Raw genomic sequence first — 27,094 nt, 5'->3', positions numbered from 1 at the left:
AGAGCATATCTTGGGAGTACGTGTTACATGAAAGGAATTGTTGAAAGTTTCATCCCACAATTATCATGGTAACGTTGCTTTCTATCCAGTGCGGGGAGGGTTTCATGAAAGGATTTATCAGACGTTTTATCCGACAGTTACCCAAGGAGGTGTCGTCCCCAGCCAATCAGATCTGACAAGGGGCCGGTTGCAGAAAGAGTTGCAATCAATCGCAACTCTAAAAATCATGCATAACTTTATTTTCAACCAATCAACAGCGATTTATTTTTTTACTTGCGTTTAAACGCAACTCTTTCTGCAACGGGCCCCTGACAACTTGTCGGAACTTGCTAGATGAAAATCTTGATGAAACACCCCCCCCCCCCCCCCCCCGGTAGCATCACTACGCATTGAGTCTGTATAGGCCTATGCATATCGCCACTGGATTAGTTTACTCAATGCAATGCATTGAACGGTCTGTGGTGTCGCCTAACTATGCATACTCTCCATACTATCTTCTGTGTCTTCTCGTGCAAGGCCCCCCAAGTAGAACTGTGTTTACTTCACTGAAGGTTTACCCTTGGTAAATAAACAAAATTCATGAAAATAAATAAATAATTAGATACCTAAACAATTTTGTTACTTTATTTTATTTATTGTAGGAGAATGCACGGATCAGCAGTTCCAATGTACTAACGGCACATGCATCCCTGGCCATCTGAGATGTAATTACTTTGTAGATTGCCTTGATGGGTCTGACGAGAGTCAAGCAGAATGTGGTAAGCTACTCCTCGTAATAAAGGGTGTTTCTAAAAAAAAGGTATTCAAATTTCAAAGGTAGGTGGGACAAAAAAGAAAAGAACAAAACAGCATTTCTACTAAAAAGCATTATACATGTACCTTAAAATATTTTTTATTAGCATTATTATCATCATCATCCGTTAAAGTACAGTACACCAGGTTGGTGTACCATCATACTTGTAGAATTGTGCAGGAGTATGTACAGTGCTGTGGAAGACCTATTCTACGTGTGGTCAAAAAAAAAACACAGACATTGCTCAAAACTTACCTTAAAATTTCCTAGACAGTGAAAAAAAAGGCTTATATACTCCATAAAATGTGCCTGGAAATGTAGCATATTAGCCCATCTCCATAGGCTACACTGTGTGGGGCAGTGGCTAAAAATGTGCATTTTAAAGTCTTAATGCTGACCTAGATTGTGTTTTACTAGAATCGCGCAGATACGTGTGTGCGCAGACAAGGGGGTCTGCGCAGACTTTGGGGAACTTGCCATACTCTCTCATTGTAGACCCTGATTATCTCCTTTTCTCCTCTACATAAGTTTTGTTTTCTCACTCTGTTTTTTAGGCCCCTGTAATGACCTGGTATTGTTGCTGTAGATTATGTTGTTTATGATTTGATGAAGATGACAATGATGATGATGGTGATGGTAATGATGATGGTGATGATGATGGTGGTGGTGGTGATGGTGATGATGGTGATGGTGATGGTGATGATGATGATGATGGTGATGATGGTGATGAAGATGATGATGGTGATGGTGATAATGATGATGATGATGGTGATGATGATGGTGATGATGATGATGATGATGATGATGGTGGTGGTGATGATGGTGATAATGATGATGACGATGATGACGATGGTGATGGTAATGATGATGACGATAATGACAATAATAATGATGATATGATGTTGATTATGACGATGATGCCGATGATAGTGATACGATGTTGATGATGATGGTGATGGTGATGATAATGATGATCATTACAATGATGATGACGATAATGATGACGATGATGACAATGATGATGATGATATGATGTTGATGATGACGATGCCGATGATAGTGATATGATGATGATGGTGATGGTGATGGTGATGATGATGATATGATGGCAATCCTCTTTCATGATGATATCGATTTTCTGCTCTCGATAATATGTTTCTCTCCCCCTTTCCCTCATATAGGACCCTGCAATGAACTGGATTCCTATACTTGCAAAGCTGGTAACTGTATCCCTATCTACTGGCAGTGTAATTTCTACCTAGACTGTTACGATGGCGATGATGAAATGCAATGCCATTTCCTCAATGATGCAAGTAAGACCTCCGTAATTGATTTAGAACCAAATCTAAATTATAAGTACAGGTGCCTAATAAAGCAGACACTTTAATCTGTAATTTCTCTTTTAACCATTAATTTCATCTAGCCGCAATCTATTTCAAGCACAAAGAGAAATGCCAGTAGTGGAAACGCTTTCAAATGGAGTACAGTAAAATGACCACTGAAGTGTTTGCACGTATAGATAAAGAGATATATGTGCCAAATGGCTTTGAAATACGATGTGTAATTAATGAGAAATGAGCAAAATATATACGGAATTCAATCAAATGTCGGGTATTTTTCCAAGAAGTATTAGTACATTGTCCCCACATGTGCATTTCTGTGTTAGTGATCTTAAGTGTTTTCAGCTAGCATTTGGTGATTTCACAAAGATAAGTGAATGTTAATGTACATGTACCAGGGTCCCATTGCATAAAAGTTACTTTGCATGAAATCCTTAATTCTGATTGGCTGTTGATCATTGTTACCATGGCAGTTATCATTGGATCGTAAAGTTACCACACTAGTAACTTTTATGCAACTGAGCCCTGGTCTATAGATAGTAGGGTGACAAATAACTTTGACTTTAACCCTTTGAACCCAATAGGCCGGAATACCGGCCTACCAGTGAGCGCGCGTATACCCGAAAGGCCGGAATACCGGCCTACAACCACGTGACTTCAAAATGTCAGGTGATCTTTTACAATGACGACATCTCTCTAGTACGTGTTCGTAGCAAAACGTGTAGGAATATTTAGTCTATAATTTCAGTCAAGGGCGGCAATGGTTTCGGAAGGTTTCGCATTAAAAATGGCCAAAAAAAAAAAAAAAAATGGCCAAAATATGCCACTTTTATGTGGTTGCTCGTGTCTTGTGTGCTGTAACACACGGTGTAATACGCGGCAAGTCACATGCTTACTATTGGGAAGCAACTGATATATCTGACTTTGGTAAAAACAGTGATTTTTAGCCCAAAACAGACACTAAAGTTGATATTTCTGTTTGTAGACTAGGTCTACGGGAAGGTAAACAACTCCAGTCGGCTCTGTCCGGGTACTAGCAGGGGGAAGATGCCGTTGGGTCTCATATCATATATCATAGCAAATAATTCAGGATAAAGGTCACCAACGCCCCTAATAATAATAATAATAATAATAATAGACAGTTCTTGTATAGCGCATAACACATTATAAATAACGTCTCTATGCGCTTCCAAAGGACTTGGATATTATTACCCTGGCTTTAGCTCCGCAGCCTTTTACAGCGCTCGGGCATTTCAAGGAATAAATTCCTGCCAGGTACCCATTCACCTCACCTTGGTTGAGTGCAGCACAATGTGGATAAATTTCTTGCTGAAGGAAACTACGCCATGGCTGGGATTTGAACCCACGACCCTCTGTTTCAAAGTCCGGAGACTAATTCACTGGGCCACAACGCTCCACATTTTAGGGTTCAAAGGGTTAAAGACTCCGTCATGAAATAATTGTTTGCTGCAACTACATGTACATGCATTCTTTTACCTTTTTACAACTCATGCATGCTGGCATATCTGACTGCCCCTCTCAGCGTATCTTGTATTGCAATTCCAAATAACACATTTTCATATTAAACCAAATCCATTCTTACTATACAAGAAAAGTTTCTTTTCTCCACTTGCCATTGGTCAAAACTAGTTTTCGGTTAAATAAATTTGTTTATAGAGGGCCAAAATTATGGAACTCCCTTCCTTCTTCATTGAAGCAATCTGTTAGCCCTAGTGTTTTTAGAAACAAGTTAAAGACCAATTTACTGAAGAAATACTTAGATCAGTATTAAAACAAATGCCTGCTTGTTATATTTTGTCTAATTTTATAAATTGTATTCTTCCCACAATTATCTATGCAAAAATAGAGCTCTGCCTATTTTCTTTATTTTTTCCTCTTTTCTCTCTTTTTTTCAAAAAAGTAGTGCATGTATTATCCGGTAATTACTTACTTTTGTTCTTCGCTATTTACTTGTATCGCAATGATTTACTGTTGTTGTTTGATATCGGAATTGAAACAAAAATAAAGATTCATTCATTCATTGATTCAAACACTTTTGCAGCCTACTTTACATTGGCCTTAGGTGAACAACAAGCATTACGCATGAGGAATGATCTTTTTAAAGGAAGTTGAAAGATGATTTAAATTAGTGTGAAATATTGAAAAAAATTATGACCTCATCCAGCTAGGTTATATTTGTATCTGTGGAGCGTTGTGGCCCTGTGGATTAGTCTCCGGACTTCGAAATGGAGGGTCTTGGGTTCAAATCCCAGCCGTTGTGTAGTTTCCTTCAGCAAGAAGTTAATCCACATTGTGCTGCACTCAACCCAGGTGAGGTGAATGGGTACCTGGCAGGAATTTGTTCCTTGAAATGCCGAGCGCTGGAAGTTTGCTTGAGCTACAGCCGGGGTAATAATATCCAAGTCCTTTGGAATCGCATAGAGACGTTATTCATCTTATTTTTAAAAGTCTTGTTGCAATTGAAAAATTCTGATGGTGTATTAATTCTTTCATTCTTTTAATCACTGTTACAGCCAACATCACATTGGCGATGGGTGAACAAGCCAACATCACCTCCCAGAACTGGCCCGACTCGGCCGACCCGGCCATCTACCAACTCTGGCATATCACCGCGCCCGAGGGTGCGTTGATCCACATTGACTTCGTTGATTCGGACTTTGGCGTCCAGTCCTTTATCATCTTCTCCGACGGCCACATGGTGGGTGATCATTCCTACGAATGGGCCTTCTATAGCTACCGGTTCAATCCCGAAACGCTTCTCTCTCGCAATAACACCATGTCGGTCCAGTATTTCAGTGGAGCCTACGTCGGAACCCGCGGCTTCTTCATCACGATGACGGCAGTGCGTGATGGTATGTTCTTAGAAGAAGAAAAAAGAATAAATATTGTGTTGTTGATAAAGTTGATTTCTGTAGATTTTCCAGCACTATGGCCCATACCTGGTCATGGGCCCATTTTCATCATTTTATGATAGCAACATCAGGCCAAAAGAACAATAAAAAAAAATATATATGATTTTGTATGCATGAGCTGAAAAAAAATAATTTTTTTGAGGTTGTTTTGACTTGATGATCAGGCCACATGATGGTATGCAAAAAAAAAGAGAAAGAAAAATCAGATCTTTAATCTATCTTGACAAGATATGTAAAGGAATATGATAGTATGTTCTTAAATTTAATCTTGTAAGCTACCTCGACTACATTATGATTTCAGGCTATTGGTGGTGTGCTCTAAAAAAGATTAAAAATCTTCAAGGCAGCTAGAGTAGATTTCAGGTTGTATGATTTTTTTGTTCTAACGGAGGAAATTAACGACATTTGAGCTAGTTTGACAAGATTTTCAGGCAGTATGATGGTATGATCTTTAAAAAAAAATTGTTGAGTTGGTTTGACATGATTTTTCAGGCACAGATTTCAAAATTGCAGAGTGTTCAAAATTCCTTTGCTCGACTTGTGACTAACACATTAAAGTATTCACATATCACACCTATCCTGAAAGAATTTAATTGGTTACCTGTTAATTATAGAATAACATTCAAGATACTTTTACTGGTGTTTAAAGCATTGAATGGCCAAGCCGCTAGTTATCTTTCAGAATTGCTTTCCATGAAAATGCCATCAACCTCATACAATCTGCGAAGTGCGAAGGATAGATTCCTATTGGAAATGTCCTACTCTAAAACCAAGGCTACTCTTGGAGGCTGTGCATTTAGCTACACAGCTCCGAAATTATGGAACCAACTTCCCCTTCCGGCTAGAATGACCCAGTCTGTTCCTTCTTTCAAGGCATTATTGTAGACGCATCTGTTTAAGGAAGCTTTTAAATAGATCATCATTTTTAGATAGTATAAGCAGTAGGAGGAACCAAAGCGCAGTATAGTATATTTAGATAGCGGCTGCGCTATACAAATTTGTCATATTATTTGTTTATCATATTATTTATATAATGGTATGTTGAAAAGAGAAATGAAAATGTGTTCTGCTGGACCTTCTGCCTAATATAATGTTATGTTCTTATCAAAGCAAATTAGAAATTGTTAAGCTAGCTTGACTGTATGGTGGTATGTTCTTAATAAAAAAAAAATTCCTAGAGCTAGTTTGACCAGATTTTCAGCCAAATGTATGTGGTCATGGTCTTGGATAGGGAGACCATCTTGGCAATGGACTGAATGAAAGTTAGACCTAAGTGGGCACTAGACCAAATGGTTCTTAGACCAAATTGAATGAAGACCAAATGAATTTAGGTTATCTGAAAAGTAGACTAAATGCTTGAAGACCAATCAAATTGATGTTATCGGAGTTTTGTTTTAAAGTACCATGAGAATTATGATTAGGTGGTATGTGTACGTGAACAGTATTTTGAAATCGTCTGATATTTTCAACTTTTTGCTCAGACTATGTCCATCCTGCGTGTCCGGACACAGCTTTTCAATGCGCTGTTGATTCTGAGTGCATCGCCCGGTGGTGGTTATGTGACGAGTATGTTGATTGCTCAGATGGTGAAGATGAAGCGAACTGCACATACTCTACTCCAGGTGAGTCTTTGCCTTTCTTGAGCTGATATATTATGGTGATGATGATGATAGTGATGTTGATGATGGTGGTGATGATGATGATGACGATGGTGATGATGATGATGATGATGGTGATGATGGTGATGATGACGATGGTGATGATGGCGATGATGACGACGATTGTGGTGATCTTGATGATGATGATGATGATGATGGTGATGATGGCAATGATGACGAAGATGGTGGTGATCTTAATGATGATGATGATGGTGGTGATGATGATGATGATGGTGATGATGACGATGGTGATGATGGCGATGATGACGACGATGGTGGTGATCTTGATGATGACGATGGTGATGATGGCGATGATGATGATGACGATGGTGATGATGGCGAAGATGGTGGTGATCTTAATGATGATGATGGTGGTGATGATGATGATGATGATGATGATGATGATGGTGATGATGGTGATGATGGTGATTATGACGATGGTGATGATGGCGATGATGACGACGGTGGTGATCTTTATGATGATGATGATGATGATGATGATGGTGATGATGGTGATGATGACGATGGTGATGATGGCGATGATGACGACGATGGTGGTGATCTTGATGATGATGATGATGATGGTGATGATGGTGATGATGGCGATGATGACGACGATGGTAGTGATCTTAATGATGATGATGATGGTGGTGATGATGACGACGAAGATGTTGGTGATCTTGATGATGATGATGATGATGGTGGTGATGATGATGGTGATGATGGTGATGATGACTATGGTGATGATGGCAATGATGACGAAGATGGTGGTGATCTTGATGATGATGATGATGATGATGGTGATGGTGATGATGGCGATGATGACGAAGATGTTGGTGATCTTGATGATGATGATGATGATGATGGTGGTGATCTTGATGATGATGATGATGGTGGTGATGGTGAAGATGATGGTGATGGTGTTGATTATGGTGATTATGATGATGACGATAGGGATGATATATAGAGGTGTTGTGACTCAGTGGATAAGCCTCCTTACACTGAACCACAAGGTTGGGGATTTGAATTCAACCACAGCACCTGTGGTGACCCGGTAGGAAGTAATTCCTTGAATGCTTGTACTCCTGATCAGGGTAGTCGTGCTAAAGCTGGGGGAATAGTATGCCGTGCTTAGAAATGTATGTAGCGCTATGTAAATGTTGCTTATCAGTATTTGTAATATAATTGCAGGGAAACAGAAATGTCAGAGTGATAAGCGATGCTTTTTTTATCACTTGAAGGAGGTTGAAGGAATTCTTTTGAAAGGAAATTATGAAAACCAATTTTTTTCTTCTCTTTGATACAGGAGAGTGTGGTGTCCATCCAGATGAGTACAAATGCGCTAACTCAGACCTATGCTTCCCGGGTTCTTTCAGATGTGACTACGTGTCAGATTGCCCAGAACACGATGATGAATTCAACTGTAAGTTGTAGGCTAGAATTTGTAAAACAGTTGGGTAGTGTTCCTGATGATGATGATGATGATGATAATGGTGATGATGATGATAGTGACAATGATGATGATGATGATAACGATAATGATGCTGATGATGATGATGGTGATGGTGGTGATGATGATGATGATAAGGATGATGATGATGATGATGATGAGGATGCTGATGGTGATTATGGTGATGATTATGGTGATGATGATGATGATAAATGATGATGATAATGATGATGATGTTGATGAAGATAATGGTAATGTTAATGATGGTGTCAGTGGTATTAATGTTGATTACTTTTGTGGTTATAATGATAATGTTGATGGTGATGGTAATGGTGATTGTAATGATGACATTAACATTAATATTGATGATAATGGTGACGATGATAATGTGGATTTTGTTGACAATGTTAAGAATATGATAGATGATATACATGTTAAAGTGTAACAAAGTAACAGAAATTGGCAATGTTGACCTAGAGTGCATATAATATTTTCCTATCTGATCAATCGTTATAATCTCTCTTTCACCCCATCCGAAAAAAGGTAATTGCACAGAGAATGAATTCAAATGCTTGAGGAATGGTCAATGTCTTCCAAACCACTTTGCATGTGATTTCTACTACAACTGTGGCCCCGAAGACAGATCAGATGAAATCGAAGGATGTGGAACACCAAATACATTAAGTGAGTACCATAGTCAAGAAGTCTTTAACCCTATCTAGGCGGGGGGGGGGGGGGGGCCTCGGACGCCCCCCCTCAGCGAATCGCGCGATATTTTCGCCGCGCAAAATTTTTTGACCGATTTTGCGTCACCCGGGTATGTGGTTCCAAAATTATGCAACATTATGTAAGTGCATGTTAGACCAAAAATTGCTCAAAAACATGATTTCATGTACAAAGTCAATGCAAATTGTGTTTTCAACCAAAATTCATAAATGCATGATTATTTTTAGTTTTGCTGGTCTAAATGTATTTATTTTATGCTTTTTATGATCACAGAAGAGTCCCCAACAAATTTCATTGAAAAAACAATGAAAAACAAAAGGTCAAAAAACAGAGAAATACATAAGAAATTGCAAAAAACAATATAATACATAAGAAAATGATTTGATATCGCAATTTTTTCATGTACACTTGCTAAAAACACCACAAAGAGTTTCTATACCAAAAATTAGTACATTTGGAGCTTTATTTAGGGAGTTAGAGGAAAAAAGAATGATTTCGCATACTAATTATGCATTAATTAGCATAATCACTTAATAGCAATTTGCATGAAAAAAATTACTATACAATCTTGTAGATTATGTCCCAGGCAACCCGCGTGCCAATTTTCGTCGAGATCCTAAGGGGGGGGCCTGGGAGGCCCCCCCGGCCATATGAACCCCCAAAATACCCCGGCCTAGATAGGGTTAAAAGATAGACTAGATGGAACATTTACTGGACTTTTAATGAGGGTACAGAGAGATCGCAAAACAAAAGATGAAATGTATGGAGATCTTCTACATGTCTTCACCTCGGTAAATAAACGGAGTATGAGATTTGCTGGTCACTGTTTCCGTAGTGAGAAGGAAGTTATTTCCGATGTACGTTTGTTGCGCGTCCCTTATAAAACCAGAGGACTGGTTGTGTAGTGTAGCCTTACGTACACATAAAGATCACACTTAGAGATTGTCCATTCCAGTTATTTAGATGGTTTAATCTGTGTTAGAAATCTCTGAAGTTACATGGTTTATCATATTCGTGCAATATTATTATTATTATTATTTATTTGGCGAAATGAAGAGAACATAAAGAATACATACAATTCAGATATCAAAGAATGAACAATAAGATAGAAATTAACCACTGGATTGCCAGGGGTAGAAATAGTTAACCGAATAACTGTGGCAATACGCCTTCTGCCCCACTTCAAGTGGTTATAAACATATACATACATTAATTTAAAATATTAAAATCATACGAAATGTTAAGATCAGTTTAACTTAAGAAAAACCTGAAACTTCCTAACAATATTGTAAATGAATTCGTTATAGATTAATATGTAGCTATAATATGTATCAAGTGAAGAATAAACATCTAAATTAAATTAGGAATTCAGCCACTAATCTGCAGGCCTAATATGTAGGCAATATGTTTACACTCAACGTATCTTGCGGCATACATACATGTATATTATCAAGGGATACTACAGGGTCCTTTAAATTTTGTTGATTACATACATGTGTGAATGGATACAAATAATTGTTTCATAATCATCCTTACCGTTATCTTTGCAGTTACAAAGAACCTTCAACTGGAACAGCTTTACACTATCTTATCGACCAACTACCCAAGCCCTTACCCACCTAGAGATTACCTGGTCTACATCATCTCTGCCCCTGATGACTACGTCGTCCGTGTGATTTTCAACGATTTCTCCATCGACTGGCAAGGTTTCCTCGCGTTCGGTCGCGGCGACGATTACCACGATCACGACCAAGCTTTTGCCGTGTACAACCATCATGACAAGAATCCAGTGAATTTCTACACACCCACCAATCAGTTCTATATTGTCTTCCACGGTGGTCCCTATGGACAATCCACCGGTTATAATATCAGTATGATCCCGATAGAAAAAACAGGTGCGTACATGTATGTCCAGTTCAGCACACACATGGATATCAATGTAATGTGGATATGGTTCTCTCATATCGCCTTCTCTTAAAGTGATTGGTTAACATTGGTTTGACTTTTAAAAAATCTGAGCTAGAAGGTTACATTTGTCACCTGTGTCTGTGATATGTTACAAAAATGAAGCCCAGAAAAAATTGCATTCGAAAATAATTATTCAGTGCTTCAAAAATTGAAATATAAAGTGACCGGAAACACCATCTTAATTTCATCCCATACACTTACATGTGTACTATTTAGGCGTCTATAAGACATCCATTTACAAAATCGGGGTTTGCCTTGTAGTTTTAGCTTTTCCTTCTCAATAAAGGTTGTTGTCAGGGTTTATTAGTTCTAATACATGCACTTGTATACATGTTTCATCTTGGTTTGAGAATTTTTTAAATCGCCTGCTCACAAAGTTAAACAAGACCTTTAAGATATGTTATTTCATGCCTCATTTTGTCTTCTTTTTGCATGCTAAGAAAAAAACCCATTGCAATGTCAATACTTGTGATTTCAAAAATAACTATATTCCATATAAAAAGTCAAGATATGATTGTTTTGTAGGCTAGCTGTTGAGATATATTTAGAACTTCAATTATTTATTCATTCAAGGGAATATACACACATAACCATACATTGAATTAAATCGTTCTCGCAATGATACACGGACCATCTTCAAACTGCTTGCCACATTGAAATGAAGGTTTGAATAAATTTAGCGGTTATCAAGTCAGACTAATATTTATATACTTGAAAATAGTTTTTCCCTAATATTGTTTAATTAAAAGCACAAGTGAGGGAACGAACTTCATGCAAGGTCCATGTGTCTAATGGTTGTCTTGAGGTCAAGGGTCACAGAGGTCATTTTATATCTTTGTCATGCCACGTCTTCACAAGCCTCAATTGTCTCTGTCCTCTTCTCGCTACCCCATGATGATCCCACCCAGTGCATTGTATTGGGTCAATGCATTCCTATACAAGCAAAATAAGATATGAATAGATTCAAAGGTCATTAGGGCAACCGTTAAAGTTCACATTGAATAGCCTTGTCCTATTTTTCTTATAGTAACTCCAACTGTGATCCCACCTGTTACTTTACACTTGTTCAATGTATTCTTATATAAGTAGAATAAATAATGATAATAATATAGGTATATTTACCCAGGGAAGCTGCTTCAGTTCCGAAAACTGTTCTCCTAGCCGGCCCTGCTATAAATAGATTTAAGGGTCATGAGGTCAAAGGTCACAAGTATGGTGATAAAGCTTTGTCCCACTTTTCTTTCAGCCATCCCAACTGTGATCCCACCTGTTACATTACACTTGGTCAATGTATTCATGTAGGAGCAAATGAAAGATACAAATTGATTTAAGGGTCATGAGGTCAAAGGTCACAAGTATGGTGATAAAGCTTTGTCCCACTTTTCTTTCAGCCATCCCAACTGTGATCCCACCTGTTACATTACACTTGGTCAATGTATTCATGTAGGAGCAAATTAAAGATACAAATAGATTTAAGGGTCATGACATCAAAGGTCATTATATAGCTTTATCCCACTTTTCTTTCAGCCACTCCAAACGTGACCCCACCTGATACATTATCCTAGCTCAATAAGAGTAAATAGAAATAGATTTAAGGGTCATGAGGTCAAAGGTCATTATATAGCTTTATCCCACTTTTCTTGTTTCAGCCACTCCAACTGCGATCCCACCTGGTACATTATCCTAGCTCAGTAGGAGTAAATAGAAAAAGATTTAAGGGTCATGAGGTCAAAGGTCATTATATAGCTTTATCCCACTTTTCTTTCAGCCATCCCAACTGTGATCCCACCTGTTACATTACACTTGGTCAGTGTATTCATATAGGAGCAAATTAAAGATACGAATATATTCAAGGGTCGTGAGGTCAAAGGTCTCAAATGTCATTATATAGCTTTATCCCACTTTTCTTCTTTTCTTCTTTTAGCCACTCCAAACAGGATCCCACCTGGTACAATATACTAGCTCAATGTATTCGTATAGGAGTAAATAGAAATAGATTGACGGTTAATGAGGTCAAAGGTTATTATAAAGCTTTGTCCCACTTTTCTTTCAGCCACTCCAACTGCAATCCCACCTGGTACATTATACTAGCTCAATGTATTCATATATAATAGGAGTAAATAGAAAAAGATCTAAGGGTCATGAGGTCAAAGGTCATTATATAGCTTTATCCCACTTTTCTTCTTTCAGCCACTCCAACTGCAATCCCACCTGGTACATTATACTAGCTCAATGTATTCATATATAATAGGAGTAAATAGAAAAAGATTTAAGGGTCATGAGGTCAAAGGTCATTATATAGCTTTATCCCACTTTTCTTCTTTCAGCCACTCCAACCGTGATCCCACCTGGTACTTGTGCACCAGGGCAGTTTGCTTGCTTTGACGGAACGTGTTACCCTGGGGTATATGAGTGTGATGACATCGTTGACTGTGATCAAAGCGAAGATGAGGCAAGGTGTTACGCATCCGGAGGTAAGGTTTTTGGGTTTTTTTTCAGATTGGGGCAAGACTACTTTACTGTTAGGCCATAAATAGCCAATCAGCGGTCACTATTTCACGCCAGTCTGCTTACGTGCCCTTTGTTATATTCTATTGTTGTGTTCGCTTCCATTCGTTTGTGCGTCATAATCTGAAGAGTGCACAACACAAAGCTTTAGCATGGCTCTTCGTCGTGCTATTTTCAAATTTTGTACCACCAAACAACTATATGTTTACAGTATTCTATCATTAATTCTGTCATATGTTTTTTTGTGAAAAATTGACTTTTTCATTACATGTTTCCTCTGTTTAAAAAATACCCCACCAGCTTATAACACAGGAACCCCATTGCCCTGCGTGTTGTGTCAATGGGAGCTCAAGTGGGGTATTCACCACCCCACTTTCAGATTTTGGGAGAGTGTTCAGTTCTCTCGTTTAAACTGGGGAGGGGTGGACTATGACTACAGCGTAGAATTGCAGCTGTCCATCTTACATACTGACATCAGGGATGGGGGGAGGGAGAATGGAGAGAATCATTAAGAACTCGAAATCAAGTTTTTGTGGTATAAACAAGAATTTTCCTCATGTTATTGTTAAAACAGAGCTGCCACCTATTTGAAAACAGTCATAATGTCAGGATTGTCCTGTGTTATAAAAGTACACTACTCACAGTGTAGCATCATTGGTAGGAAACCAGGGCCCTGTCTTACAAATAGTTACAATTGATCCAATCAATCTCAACTGTATGGAAATCCATCCATGCCATAATTTTTTTCTACGTGAAATTTGCACAATCTCCTTTATAGTAAACAAAGAGAATCACACTCAATTTAAATAGAATGAGAAATGTACGCATATACATCATATCTAGAAAATATTTTGAACAACACATACATTTTAGATGTTGACGTTGCTGGCCGTCCATGGTTGTGGGTGATTGGATCAATTGCAACTCTTTGTAAGACGGGGCCCCTGGCCAGATTTAATTGAGTAGGTGTAGAATTGAGGTGATGCTACACGAAAGGTGCTGGTTGGTGTATCAACTGGCTTTAATTGTGTTTCTGTTCTCAGGTACCTGTCAGTCGCATCAATTCACTTGTAACGATGGTGTTTGTATCCATGGAGACTGGAAGTGTGATGATTTTGTTGACTGTGCTGGCGGAGAAGATGAACAAGATTGTCGTAAGTTAGAGAAGTCAATTCATTGTTTTTTAAATGCCAATTCTGTGACAGCATTTCATGAAAGGACTGTGTCTGGCGCTTTATCCGTCCTGTGTTATATGACACTTACCTTAGTATGCACCTCAGCCAATCAACCATGAGGAAAGTTGTCAGATCTGGGGCCCGTTGCAGAAAGAGTTGCAATCAAACGCAACTCTAAAAATCATGCGTAACTTGATTTTCCACCAATCAACAACGCGCATTTGGGACTTGCGATTGATTTGTTTTACTTGCGTTTAAACGCAACTCTTTCTGCAACGGACCCCAGACAACTTATTGGACGACAAAAATGTCGACAAGATTTTCCCCTGTCTTACGAAGTCATTCCTAAAAATATAAGCTGTTTTATTTTTTGTGTGTGATATTGTGGTGCCAAGCCTACTTTTATTCATTTTAAATCTTTCGGGAGTATTCTTCTCCCTTATCTTAACCAATGTTTTCTGTAAAAACCTGTTGGTTATTAATTGTACTTCTTTTGTCTTGGTGTATTAACAGTTGCCATATTTTGTTTGCCTTTTCCAGGGGGCTGTTTCACAAAGAATTAAAGGACCATTCCACTCCAACAAAAACTTGACTTGAATAAAAAGAGAAAAATTCAACAAGGATAACACTGAAAATTTCATCAAAATCGGATGTAAAATAAGAAAGTTATAGCATAAATTTTCGCTTATTTTCAACAAAATAGTTATATGAACGAGCCAGTTACATCCAAATGAGAGAGTTGATGACATCACTCACTCACTATTTCTTTTGTATTTTATCATATGAAATATGAATTTTTTTTCTCATTTTCATGTGAAATGAAGTTTCATTCCTCCCTGAACACGTGGAATTCCATAATTTTAATATTTTGTGCTTCAGGCAAGGAGGTCCTAATCGTCAAATTCGTAAAAATCGAAATATTGCATAATCTAAACAATAAAAAACAAAAGAAATAGTGAGTGAGTGACATCATCGACTCTCTCATTTGGATGTAACTGGCTCGTTCATATAACTATTTGGTTGAAAATAAGCGAAACTTTGAAATGTCATAACTTTCTTATTTTACATCCGATTTTGATGAAATTTTCAGCATTGTGCTTGTCTGATTTTTCTCTATTGATTCAAAGCAACATTTTTCTGAGGTGGACTTGACCTTTAAGTATGACTTTAGAGTCGCACTGACATGCTGACGGGCACATAATTGATGGAAGTGCAGTAATGCGCGTCCAGTGCACATTTTCCGACCAATGTGGTGATGTCTTCTATACCTCACGCAACTGGGAAATGACGTGCGACTCTACGTCACATTCAAATCTTTGTGAAACACCCTCCTGGATATTCAATAAAAGTTTTTTTTTTTTTCTTCCTTCTAGCATTCAGATGCTTACCGGGCCAGTTCCTATGTGAGGTAACTGAAACATGTATTCCACAGGGATTCACTTGCGACTACTATCCCGACTGCGCTGATGGTGCAGACGAGAAAATTTGTGGTAGTAAGTAAATTTACCCATTGACGACTGAATTCTTTTATTCCCATAGGTTTTGTACAGGGACCACCCGGTTCCAGTAGGCAATGGGTTAAACCTTTTATTCCTCATTTCTGCAATTTTAAGAATAAATGGTAAATTGCCAAATGCTGGTAGACCAGGGGCCGATCTTACAAAGATTTGTGATTGATCCAATCAATCGCAACTATGGAAAGCCAGCAAAGTAAACATATAAAATGCATGTTTGCTCATTTTTTTTTTAGATATCAATGTATATCCATTAATTCATTGATTTCTTGACAGTTCGGTGTGTTCTCCTTTGTTTACAAAGGACATTTTGCACATTATGACACTGATGGATTTCCATAGAGTTACAATTGATTGGATCAATGTAACCTTTTGTAAGATGGGGCCCAGGGCCCTGTCTTAAGAAGAGTTACAATTGATCCGATCAACCTCAACTATGGAAAGCCAGCAACGTCAACATCTTAAATGCATGTTTCTTCAAAATATTTTCTGGATATGATGGATATTCATACTTCAGTAATTTTCTTGAAAATTCAGTTTGCTTGTATTTGTTCACAAAGGACATTATGCAAATTTCCTGAAGATGAAAATATGGCATTGATGCATTTCCATAGAGTTGTGGTTGATCGGATCTGTCATAACTCTTTGTAAGACAGGGCCAAGGGTTATGTAATCTTTTAAATGATCCTTCCTGTTCCAGTGTGCAAAAGATATAACTGTGGCGAGAAATTCCATTCAGGATTTCAAAGAAAGAATATAGTTGTTGATTAGGGATACAAAAAAGAAGTCATTCTGAGGTGGTTTGAGATGGCTGGTCTGACGGGAAAGGGGTGACCGAAGAAAACATGGAAGAAGCAAGTGATGGAGGAGAGTAGGAGGGTTGAGCTACGTGTAGGAGAAGGAGAATGCACTCAATATAGTAACATGGAGAGACAGGTCAACAGTGATCTCTGTGAGTGCAAGCTGAATCCGGCCAACCCCATAGTCGGGGACTAAATCAAACTTAAAACCTAGATGAATGACTTAGGAGACCAATTACTATTTTTTGGTTTTTGGTAGTTCCAGATACGCTTCCCAGGCAACTTATTGTTGGTTTAGGGGTGGTGGGTCATACATGGCTACCTGAACAGAAACGCACATGGCTGCACAAACAAAGCAAACACGGGCTATCAAATTCTCTTCTTTTGATTCTTCTCTTTAGCATGTGGAGCAGGATTCTTCAATTGCAGTGACGGAGCATGCATACCAGAGTACTACGTTTGTGACGCATACGACGACTGTTTGACGGCGTTGGACGAGGATAGCTGTGGCACCATTGAGAACACTGGTAACAATGTTATGCGTGAACCATTGCTTTAGAGTTGAATTTAAGTTTGAAAATATTGTGATATAAGTGTCAACAAATGACTATGTATGTATACAAAAGGGTGATACAAAAAAAACACTTATTGCTGTGTTTTGTTTTTGTGGACATGGACTGTAATCATAATTAACAATTTTTGTGATGATACACCAATGCTGTTGAAATTTCAGTCAATTCATCATTGGAGGTATGCAGATTTGCTACCTTGATTTCTTTTTTAATTTTCTTTGGCGGCATTTCCTTGCCAATTTGACAAAAAATAAGAGACATTTGTCCCTGGGACTTCAGTTTTGGACAAAGCTGAAATTGCATCTGTGATTTGCATAATAATAATCAGAATCAGCAAAACATAAACAAAGTTTCCATGGTGGAACGAAAGTGACAAGCTTGAAAATACAAGGAATAAGTAAGTAAGTAATTCATTTCAAGGTTTTTCCTGCAAACTGATGATGGTTATGATAAATTAAGTTTCCTGCATTGTATATATCCATATCCAGTTACAGTCAGAATAATTATAATAATAATAAAATACATGTAGAAGTAGTATCATTTCTATATGGCCTTTACATTATGTTTCTAAGTGCTTTACATTGCAATTATTGTTATTACCCTGGTCATCGGATCCTGGCATGCCCATTCCACTTCCTGGGGAGCATTCCAACTTGATTGCTAGGCCTACTACATGTACATGTACATAGGCTTTTGCATCCTACCAGGTACCCATTTAACACGTGGATGGAGAATGGCAAAGTATAACATGAAAGAAAAGGATAAATTAGGACTTCTTATTAGTGTAAGTGTACATGTGTAAATAATGTAGCTCTTGATTTCTATACTTCATGTTCGATTTACAGAATATATCACTCTTGGCGTCGGAGAGGAGCAAACCATCCAATCACCTGGCTATCCTGATGCCTCTGCCCACGACGCGCATTGCTACCTTGAGTGGATCGTCAACGTTCCCAACGGCTATGCCATTCACCTCGTCGTCAACGACTTCTCCATACCTCCCGCAGCCTGGCTTCAGATGGGTACCGGTGACGATGCCGACAACGACACCAGTCGTTATGCTGTTTACTATGCCAGCACCAACCCGAGGGAGATCGTCCTTCCTGATAGCACCGCCTGGATCTCGTACCACTGCGGAGCGGTCGGGTTGGCGCGAGGTTTCTCTATTACGATCATGCCAACCGATATAACTAGTAGGTGTCATCTCATTATTGTGAGGCAACTTGTCAAAAGTGTGTGCCTCGTCTTGTTTTGACAGGAATCCCATTTTTAGTGCCGCTATGCGTCTTATCATAGCGGCTTCCTGCATTCTCCATTACTATCACTATGAGAAAGTGTGAGGATTGGTAATGAAAAGCCGCTTACAATATTCCTGTCCGAAATATACAATGCTGACTTTGACAAGGTGTCTCATTGTATGTTGACATGTTTTTGTACAGTGCATATTACAAGGAAGGTTGTCCATGTTTTGAGGATTAATGTTACAAAATTATTAAGCAAAATGCTTAGTCTTCTATTCAGATCACTTCTAAGCAATTGACTTTATCAAGCAAAATTTGTGAGATATATTTACTTGTTACAAATGTGAATGCGCAATGTATGTATCCACCTGTCTGCAACATGGTTGACAGAGCGTATGTACATTTGTTAACTTCACACTAACCAGACTTCTGCCAGGTAGGGGGCTGACCTAGATTTAAGCAAAAGACCTAGGTAAAAGGGCAGTGGAATAAAGCCCCATCTCAGTATACTTTCCAAAACTAGTTTGGTGGAAACCAGTTTGGAAAACCATTTTGGAAGATTGCTTCACAAGCATTTACATCTGATCACTCGAAAGTTGTTTTCAGAAACACTTCACAGAAAGCTATCTAGTTGCCATAGGAATTTCCTCAGTTTCGCACAAAGTTTAAAACCACAGCATAGGAATTTTTCACACAATGTGCAAAGGATCGCTTCCAAAAGAACAGTAGTGTCCTCACCTAGGCTTGAACTAGTTTAACGAGGGAAGGCAATTTTGAAAACTACATCACGAGGTGGTTTTCTGAACTGGCTTAGAAGATTGCTTCCAAGACTGCTTCGAGCATTCATATGACACGTTAAACTAGTTTCCAGTAAATCAGTTTTAGAACAGCAATGAGAACAGGGTCCGGATAGATAAGTGATCGCAGAATACTGAATGAAATATGTAAAATTGTATCTTAATGAAGTATTGAATTGAATACCTGCCTTGATACACAGGTACATAATTTGACCTGTACGGTGCAAAGCTAACAGTTGTGATTTGTTGCTCTTTTATTACTATAGCCCATAACTACACTGCCTGTGAAGCGGGTGAATTCCAGTGCAACGATGGCCACTGTATCCCGGCTCATTATCTCTGTGATGATTTCAAGGATTGTTCACAAGAAGAGGATGAGAACCATCTCTTGGGTCGTGTAAACTGCTCGTCGTTTAATCACTGTAAGTACATGTGTATCATTGATGATAAAATACAAATAATGCACAGTTAGATGAAGAGTTATCTAGTGTATGCAGAAGTACATGCATCAAAATCCTTGCCCAGGGCCCTGTTGCATAAAATTTACTCTTATGGTAATTTTGCCATCCAATGGTAACTACCATGGTAACAATGCTCATCAGCCAATCAAACTCAAGGATAGTACCTCTTGTGCAACAGGGCCTTAGCCTTTTCTTGGAAGAAAGCATACTGTAGTTTACAGGGCATCTCATTCATACGCGTTATTTGGAAAATGATGCACCAGAAATGTAGAGTGCTACACTTACACTACAGTAAGTATACAGTGCTACATGTACACCAAAAATGCATAACTAGAAGGTTACATGAATTAAAGCATGGACATGATTGGTATACGCACTCAAAATTGACTACACCCTTTAACCTTGATAAATATTGATCAATAAGAGGCAGTATGGTACTGATAAAGTGATAATGCATGTGGTAGCAGTGATGGAAATTGTGCCCTATGACGTCAATGCCACTACTGTGAGAATTTTATCATATGTGTATACATGAGACTGTCCCCAAGGTTAGCTATTGCCCCCTCTTTTTTTTGCTTCTAGATGAGTGTGGAACCTTTGCTACAGAGTCACAATATGAATGCCCATCCGGAGCTTGTATTCATTCTGACTGGAGATGTGATGGGGATTTTGATTGTCCATCAGGCGCAGACGAAACAATGTGCGGTAAGTAAACGTTTTACAAAACAATCTAGGGCTAATGACCTAGTAACCTTTGGAACAAGTAGGCTTGTGTCGAAACAGAAAAATCAAAGAATAAGAACAAAGAAAGTTTGAGAAAAATCGGACAAATGATTAGAAAGTTATTAGCATTTGAATATTGCAATCACTAGTGCTATGGAGATCCTCTAATGCGACAAGTATGTGTGATGTCACATGTGAACAACTTTCCCTTTGATGGACTATAAAATACCCTCAAAATGTCTCTTTTTGCTTTTTCTTATGGTGATACAAATTCTTTATCCATGATGGACATGTATTCTTTAAAAATCTGTATTACATACCCTCCAATAGAAAGAACACATTATCTACTGATAGATGTGATAAAAGAGGCAATTTAAGTGAAATATATACTAAAGTAATGGGGAAAGTTGTTCACAAGTGACATCACACATCTTTGTCGCATTGCCAATTTGAGGATATCCATAGCATTAGTGATCGCAATATTCAAATGCTCATAACTTTCTCATTATTTGTCTGATTTTTCTCAAACTTTTGTTGATCTGTTTCTTTGATTTTTCTGTTTTCACACAAGCTATCTTGTTCCAAAGGTTTCATTTTCCTTTAATGATTTTTGTTAAAATTGCAGAATGAGGTCAGTGGTACAGATCTTGTATAATTTCCCATTTTCTGACAGGAGTTAATCCAGAAATGAATAATTCCTTGTTTGCACTAAATAAATGTTAATTGGCTAGTGTCATTAGCATAGGTAGATGGTGTGTTTTCTTGATAGATGTGCAAAGGGTAGTGTCGCAGTTAGGGGGTTGGGAAGTGGGAGCAAGATGATGTAAAGTGAGAACTATAGTCTTTTTTCTCAATTCGGTGAAAGATCATAATAAAAATACATCTTTCATCTTAATACTCTTCTGTATTTTTCTTTTTTCTTTCACTTTCTCCCCCTTTCCCTCTTATCTTTGCTTTTTTTTTCCTTTTGTCTATTTGAAAAATTATTGGGGGTCATTAACTGTTACAGCCCCCTCCCTTGCCCGTACCGACACCCCTGTATGTAGACCATTATTATTGTTTACATGTCCAGAACAAAGTGAGCCATAATTACACTGGATTTAACTAGGTAATCAACTACTCTTCTGACATCATTCAAGGAATGTTTCACTGCTAGCAGTCAAGTTATAATGATTTTCTTTTATAATTTATCACTTCATTGACAAATGCGCTCGTTAAAGAAAATGTAACAGAACGTCCAGGACTCGTCCCTTTTGAGGAGAAAATGCAGGTCAAGATAATAGAAGATGATAGAAAACACCTTAGCATATTATATAACACCTTGGCATATTGTACAACACATTAGTATATGCAACACCTTAGCATATTATACAACACCTTAGCATATTATAAAACACCTTAGCATATTATACAACAACTCTGATCTTTGAATCTGAGGTACGTGGCGTGTTTTCCTTCAGCAAGGAATTTACCCACATGGTGCTGCACTCAACCCAGGTGAGTTGAATTGGTACCCGGTAGGAAGAAATTCCTTGAATGCCCGAGATCCCAATCAAGGTAGCCATGCTAAAGCCAGGCCACCAGTAGAACGGTTTTTGGAACTGAAGTGGCTACCCTGGGTAAAATATGACATTGTTATTATCATTATTATTATCATTAATATAATGTAAATATCTCATAACAAGGAAAAAAACCCTGCAAAACAAACGCTGCCAAAAGAAGCCAGTCGTTGGCGTAAGAGGACCGCATCAGGCACGGGACAAGCTGGACACCAGTCAGCCCAACAGCCACTGGTGCCCTCGTAAACAATTCACAGTGTTATATCCAGACCATCCGGTGCTAAAGTATCACTCGACAGGGGCAAACCAATGTCACACATGGCAGGGTCCCCCACAGCACCTATTGTCAACTGATGATTAGTAATAATAATAATAGCCAAGTTTTCGCTTTACAGCATATTATTACCCCGGCCATTGGATTTATTTCAATCCCGCACGGAAAGTGCAAAATTTCCACTCACTGGGGAACATTCCTTGCATTCATCGCAGCCTCAAAATGGCGCTGGCAAATTCAAACACTGTCTTTCGCATCCTACCGGGTACCCTTTTAGCACCTGGGTCGAGAGTGGCAAACAGTGGATTAACGCCTTGCCAAAGGGAGCTAGACTGCGGTGGGAGTCGAACACACGACCATCTGTTTGCAAGGCAAGAGTCATAACCTCTACACCACGGCTCTTCCATTAAATGTGAAATGTTGTCTTGTTGCCTCATAGGACCTTGTCAAGAGACAGAGTTTGAGTGCCCTCTCCAACAGTGCATCTCAGGAAATTACAGATGTAATTTCTTCCCGGATTGCCTGGATGGCTTCGATGATGAACTCAACTGTGGAACACCAGATACTACAAGTGAGATTTCTCAAGAGTTGTATTTGGCAGAATTTTAGTAATAACTAAATTATTATTATTGTTATTATCATTATCATTGTTACTTTTATTATTATCTGTAGTAGTAATTGTATTTTTTATTGTTATCAGTATTATTATCAATACAGCACGCTTTTTATTATTTTATTATTGTTGTTAATGTTTTTGTTTTTGGTGTTGTTATTAATATTTTGATCATTGACATATTTTTTTTAGTAATTTATTTTATCATGTTCTATAAATAATACAACTTAATTGCTTTATATTTTAATTACTATTTTTTGTCATGTTTCCTTTTCCATAAAAGTGAAAAATTACAAAATATTTCAAAGAGCACTTTGATCATGTACATGTATCTGAATATGCTGATACATTGTGATTGTGTTTTTTTTTAATGTTTATAGATAATTATATTTTTATTTGATAAGTCTTATCAGCTCTAAAACATGAAAGGGCTAAGTATATGTGTGAGAGATCATCAACTTTGGCTTTTCCTTTTCTCTTTGCAGCTTACATCTACCTTAGACAGAACAGCACAAACATAACGTCAGTAAACTACCCCTATGACTACGATTCAAACGAGAATTACGAGATAATCGTTAGTGTCGATCCGGGGCGAGCGATCCACGTTATCTTCTACGACATCAATCTCAGTCTTGACACCTACTTGGCTTTTGGGCATGGTAGCGATCCAGAGGATTTTGACAATCTTTTTGAGTCGTATTCTCATCATTCAACCGTGCCCTCCGAGTTCAATTCAATCACCAACGAGATGTTTATCAAATTTCACACTGGGCGGTATGGAGGAATGGCCGGCTATTTGATAGGATTAGAAGATGTAGATCCAACAGGTGAGAACTAGGAGTAGCAGCAGTGATAGTAATAGTAGTAGTAGTAGTAGGGGGAGGAGGAGTAGCAGTAGTAGTAGTAGTAGTAGTAGTAGTAGTAGTAGTAGTAGTAGTAGTAGTAGTAGTAGTAGTAGTAGTAGTAGTAGTAGTAGTAGTAGGAGGAGTAGCAGTAGTAGTAGTAGTAATAGTAGTGTGTAGTAAGTAGCAGTATTAGAAGTAGTAGTAGTAATAGTAGTAGTAGTAGTAGTAGTAGTAGTAGTAGTAGTAGTAGCAGCAGCAGTAGTAGTAGAAGTAGTAGTAGTAGTAGCAGCAGCAGCATTTGTAGCAGCAGTAGTAGTTGCAGAAGTAGGAGCAGTACAAATAGAAGCATCAATGCCAGCAGTAGTAGTTGTTGAATATGAGACAACGCCCTAACATGTCTTATGTATTCCTATAAAATAAATGGGGAGCATTCCAGCCCGTCCCCATAGAGGCGCACAAACACTATAATAACTTTTAAATCCTACCGGTTACGCATTTTGCATCTGGGTGGAGAGTGGCTAAGTGTCGATTAATGCCTTGCCTTTTGCCTTGGAAAGTAGTTACCCCGGTATGTAAAATATATTCTTTATCTTATATTTTTAGTCCTGTCGTTCAGATACAACCTTTGCACCATGTCCTGAAGGACAATTCCAATGTCCCGGTGACGGGGCATGTATACCCCTCATTTGGGAATGCGATGGTACAGCTGATTGCGGGTTCGCCGGAGATGAAATCAACTGCCAAGTCCCAGAAGGTAGGTTCTGAGTCCCGTAATACAAAGGTTAGCGATTAACCGTACGCTTGATTTTAACGATTGATTGTACATTGAAGTCAATGCAATCAATCGTAGACAAATACTAAGCTTTGTGTTACGGGCCCTAGGAGTCCGTTACACAAAGAGTCGCAATTGATCCAATCAACCACAACTATGGATGGCCAGCAACATTAACATCTAGAATGCAAATTTGTTCAAAATGTTTTCTAGATATGATGTATATTCATACATGCATCGTTCTCTTGAAGATTCAGGGTGATTCTCTTTGTCTACTAGGGCTGTTGTGCAAATTTCCTGTAGAAAAAATTATGGTATGGATGGATTGCCATACAGTTGATATTGATTGGATCAGAAATAACTGTTTGTACCTGATAGATGTAAAGATCACAGAAGAACAGTAGTGTTTCCCAGATGCATGAAGTCACTTGAATGGAAATCTCTCGAAGATAGAAGAGCTATCTCAAGACTTACACTTTTATAAAAATCTGTAAATCACAGTGCTTCAATCAACATAGGTCGGATACCTAACGACTCCCTCTCAAAATTCTGTCAGGACAAGGAAATCATCGTCAATCTCTTTCTCCCGACCAACAACAAAAAAGACTGCTTCAAGTACTTTTTCGTTCCAAGGACCATGGCAGAATGGAATCTGCTACCAGTAGACATACGTGGAGCTAAATCAGTCGATGGTTTTAAGACAAGGCTAAACAAAATTCAAATGTCTACTTTCATCCGGGGGGGCACATCATTGATTCAAATTCACCACCAGCCACACACGCCTGCAGCAATTATATCCCGATTGAGGAGTTTACCTGCAGTAACAGGAAAATAAAGAAGAACCACAGCTATGGAAAGCCTGCAATGCCAACATCTAAAATACGTGTTTATTTGCAATGTCTTCTTGATATGATGCATACTCATACAGTAATCGTTGCCTTGACCATTCGGCATGCTTTCTGTTTGTTTAGAAATGATAATTGCAAATTTCCTGTAGGAAAAATTCTGGCACTGATGGATTTCCATATAGTTGAGGTGATAGCATTATAGCATTTTTTTTATGATTGATTGCATTGACTACTATGTAGAATCAATCGTAAAACTGTACAATTTATCGCTAACCTTTGTGTTATGTGACCTGGATGGGTGTTCCTTAGAGCGGTTTTATGTACATAGTCATTTGCTTCGACGACAAATGCTCTGCTATGAATGCAACACCCTTAATGTTTAATGACTAATGTCAACCCTGGATTGAACTACCATACCCTACCCTAGAAATTTCCCGAAGCCTAACGTAAGACCATATTGCAACCCAGGAGTGGATCCAGGATTTTCTAAACGGCAGGGGGGCATTTTTGTAGAGAAAAACATTTACCAACCCCCCCCCAACACGTCGAGAGTCCCAATTAAATGGTGATTTATATAAAAAGCCAAAAAAGGGTCCTCAATAGCATTAAGTATTGTATATTTCCCTATGGCTCTCAATTAATAGTAGGGGGGGGGCACAGGCCAGATGTGCTATTACCCGGATCCGCCTCTGTTGCAACCCTAACCCTTCAACTTTGACAAAATAAAGCCTGGAGCAAATATTGTGTAAGCTGTTTGTAATTTACGAATAGTTTCAGGCACAACTGGGACCCGTTGCATATAACTTTTGCTATAAAAAAATTTTGGCAAACAAAACTATGCCATTGAAAATTAACCCAGCATTATTTTTGATGGTGGTTACTTTCAGGCGAACTCTGTCAGGAGCATCACTTCACGTGCAATAACTCGCAGTGCATCCGTGCCAGTTGGGAATGTGACGACGTTGAAGACTGTTCTGATGGTAGTGACGAGGAAAACTGCCGTAAGTACTCTTTTCGGTTACACTTCGTAATTTTGAAGGTTCGTAATTCCGAAACACATAAATTTCCTATACCTCAATGTTCGTTAATCCGAAAACGAAATAAGGTTCGATGTTCCGAAAGTTCCTTGATCCAAAAACAAAATAAGGTTCGTTGTTCCGAAGGTTCGTTAGTCCGAAAACAAAATTAAGTTCATTAATCATTTCGTTTTCAGACTAACGAACCTTCAGAATTACGAACCTCATTTCTATTTTTCGGATTAACGAACCTTTGGAATTACGATCCTTATTTTGTTTTTGAAGTAACGAACCTTCGGAATAATGAAGCTTCGGAATTACGAATGTATGCGCTCTTTTCTATGCTCTCTTACCTTGAATTGTGTGTGGTCTGTCACTGACTGTGTAAACAGGTAGTCTGAAAATTTATTTTTTATATAACTATTAGTAATTCAGAGAATAACTTAGCCTATGATATAAGAGAGTTTTCGCATTCACTACGGGGTTGCTCTCTACAAAGTACCAATTC

General features: G+C 38.3%; 1 protein-coding gene across 1 annotated transcript in view; it reads left to right on the top strand.

Annotated features, from left to right (window-relative positions):
* LOC121420066 overlaps window positions 1-27,094 on the top strand; it is a 178,447-nt gene that overhangs the window by 135,282 nt on the left and 16,071 nt on the right. Inside the window, exons 49-66 of the mRNA XM_041614594.1 lie at window positions 642-758; window positions 1,975-2,106; window positions 4,668-5,006; window positions 6,548-6,688; window positions 8,031-8,147; window positions 8,718-8,858; window positions 10,451-10,795; window positions 13,196-13,342; window positions 14,420-14,530; window positions 15,925-16,044; window positions 17,267-17,392; window positions 18,283-18,630; window positions 19,742-19,897; window positions 20,519-20,641; window positions 22,932-23,063; window positions 23,591-23,932; window positions 24,567-24,704; window positions 26,458-26,571. Coding sequence (XP_041470528.1) covers window positions 642-758; window positions 1,975-2,106; window positions 4,668-5,006; window positions 6,548-6,688; window positions 8,031-8,147; window positions 8,718-8,858; window positions 10,451-10,795; window positions 13,196-13,342; window positions 14,420-14,530; window positions 15,925-16,044; window positions 17,267-17,392; window positions 18,283-18,630; window positions 19,742-19,897; window positions 20,519-20,641; window positions 22,932-23,063; window positions 23,591-23,932; window positions 24,567-24,704; window positions 26,458-26,571 — 3,189 coding nt within the window. The remainder of the gene's footprint in view (window positions 1-641; window positions 759-1,974; window positions 2,107-4,667; window positions 5,007-6,547; window positions 6,689-8,030; window positions 8,148-8,717; window positions 8,859-10,450; window positions 10,796-13,195; window positions 13,343-14,419; window positions 14,531-15,924; window positions 16,045-17,266; window positions 17,393-18,282; window positions 18,631-19,741; window positions 19,898-20,518; window positions 20,642-22,931; window positions 23,064-23,590; window positions 23,933-24,566; window positions 24,705-26,457; window positions 26,572-27,094) is intronic.

The sequence above is a fragment of the Lytechinus variegatus genome, chromosome 8, assembly GCF_018143015.1.
Source record: "Lytechinus variegatus isolate NC3 chromosome 8, Lvar_3.0, whole genome shotgun sequence".
NCBI lineage: Eukaryota > Metazoa > Echinodermata > Echinoidea > Temnopleuroida > Toxopneustidae > Lytechinus > Lytechinus variegatus.
Note: the sequence above shows the minus strand (reverse complement) of the source record. Positions and strands in the feature narration are given on the sequence as shown.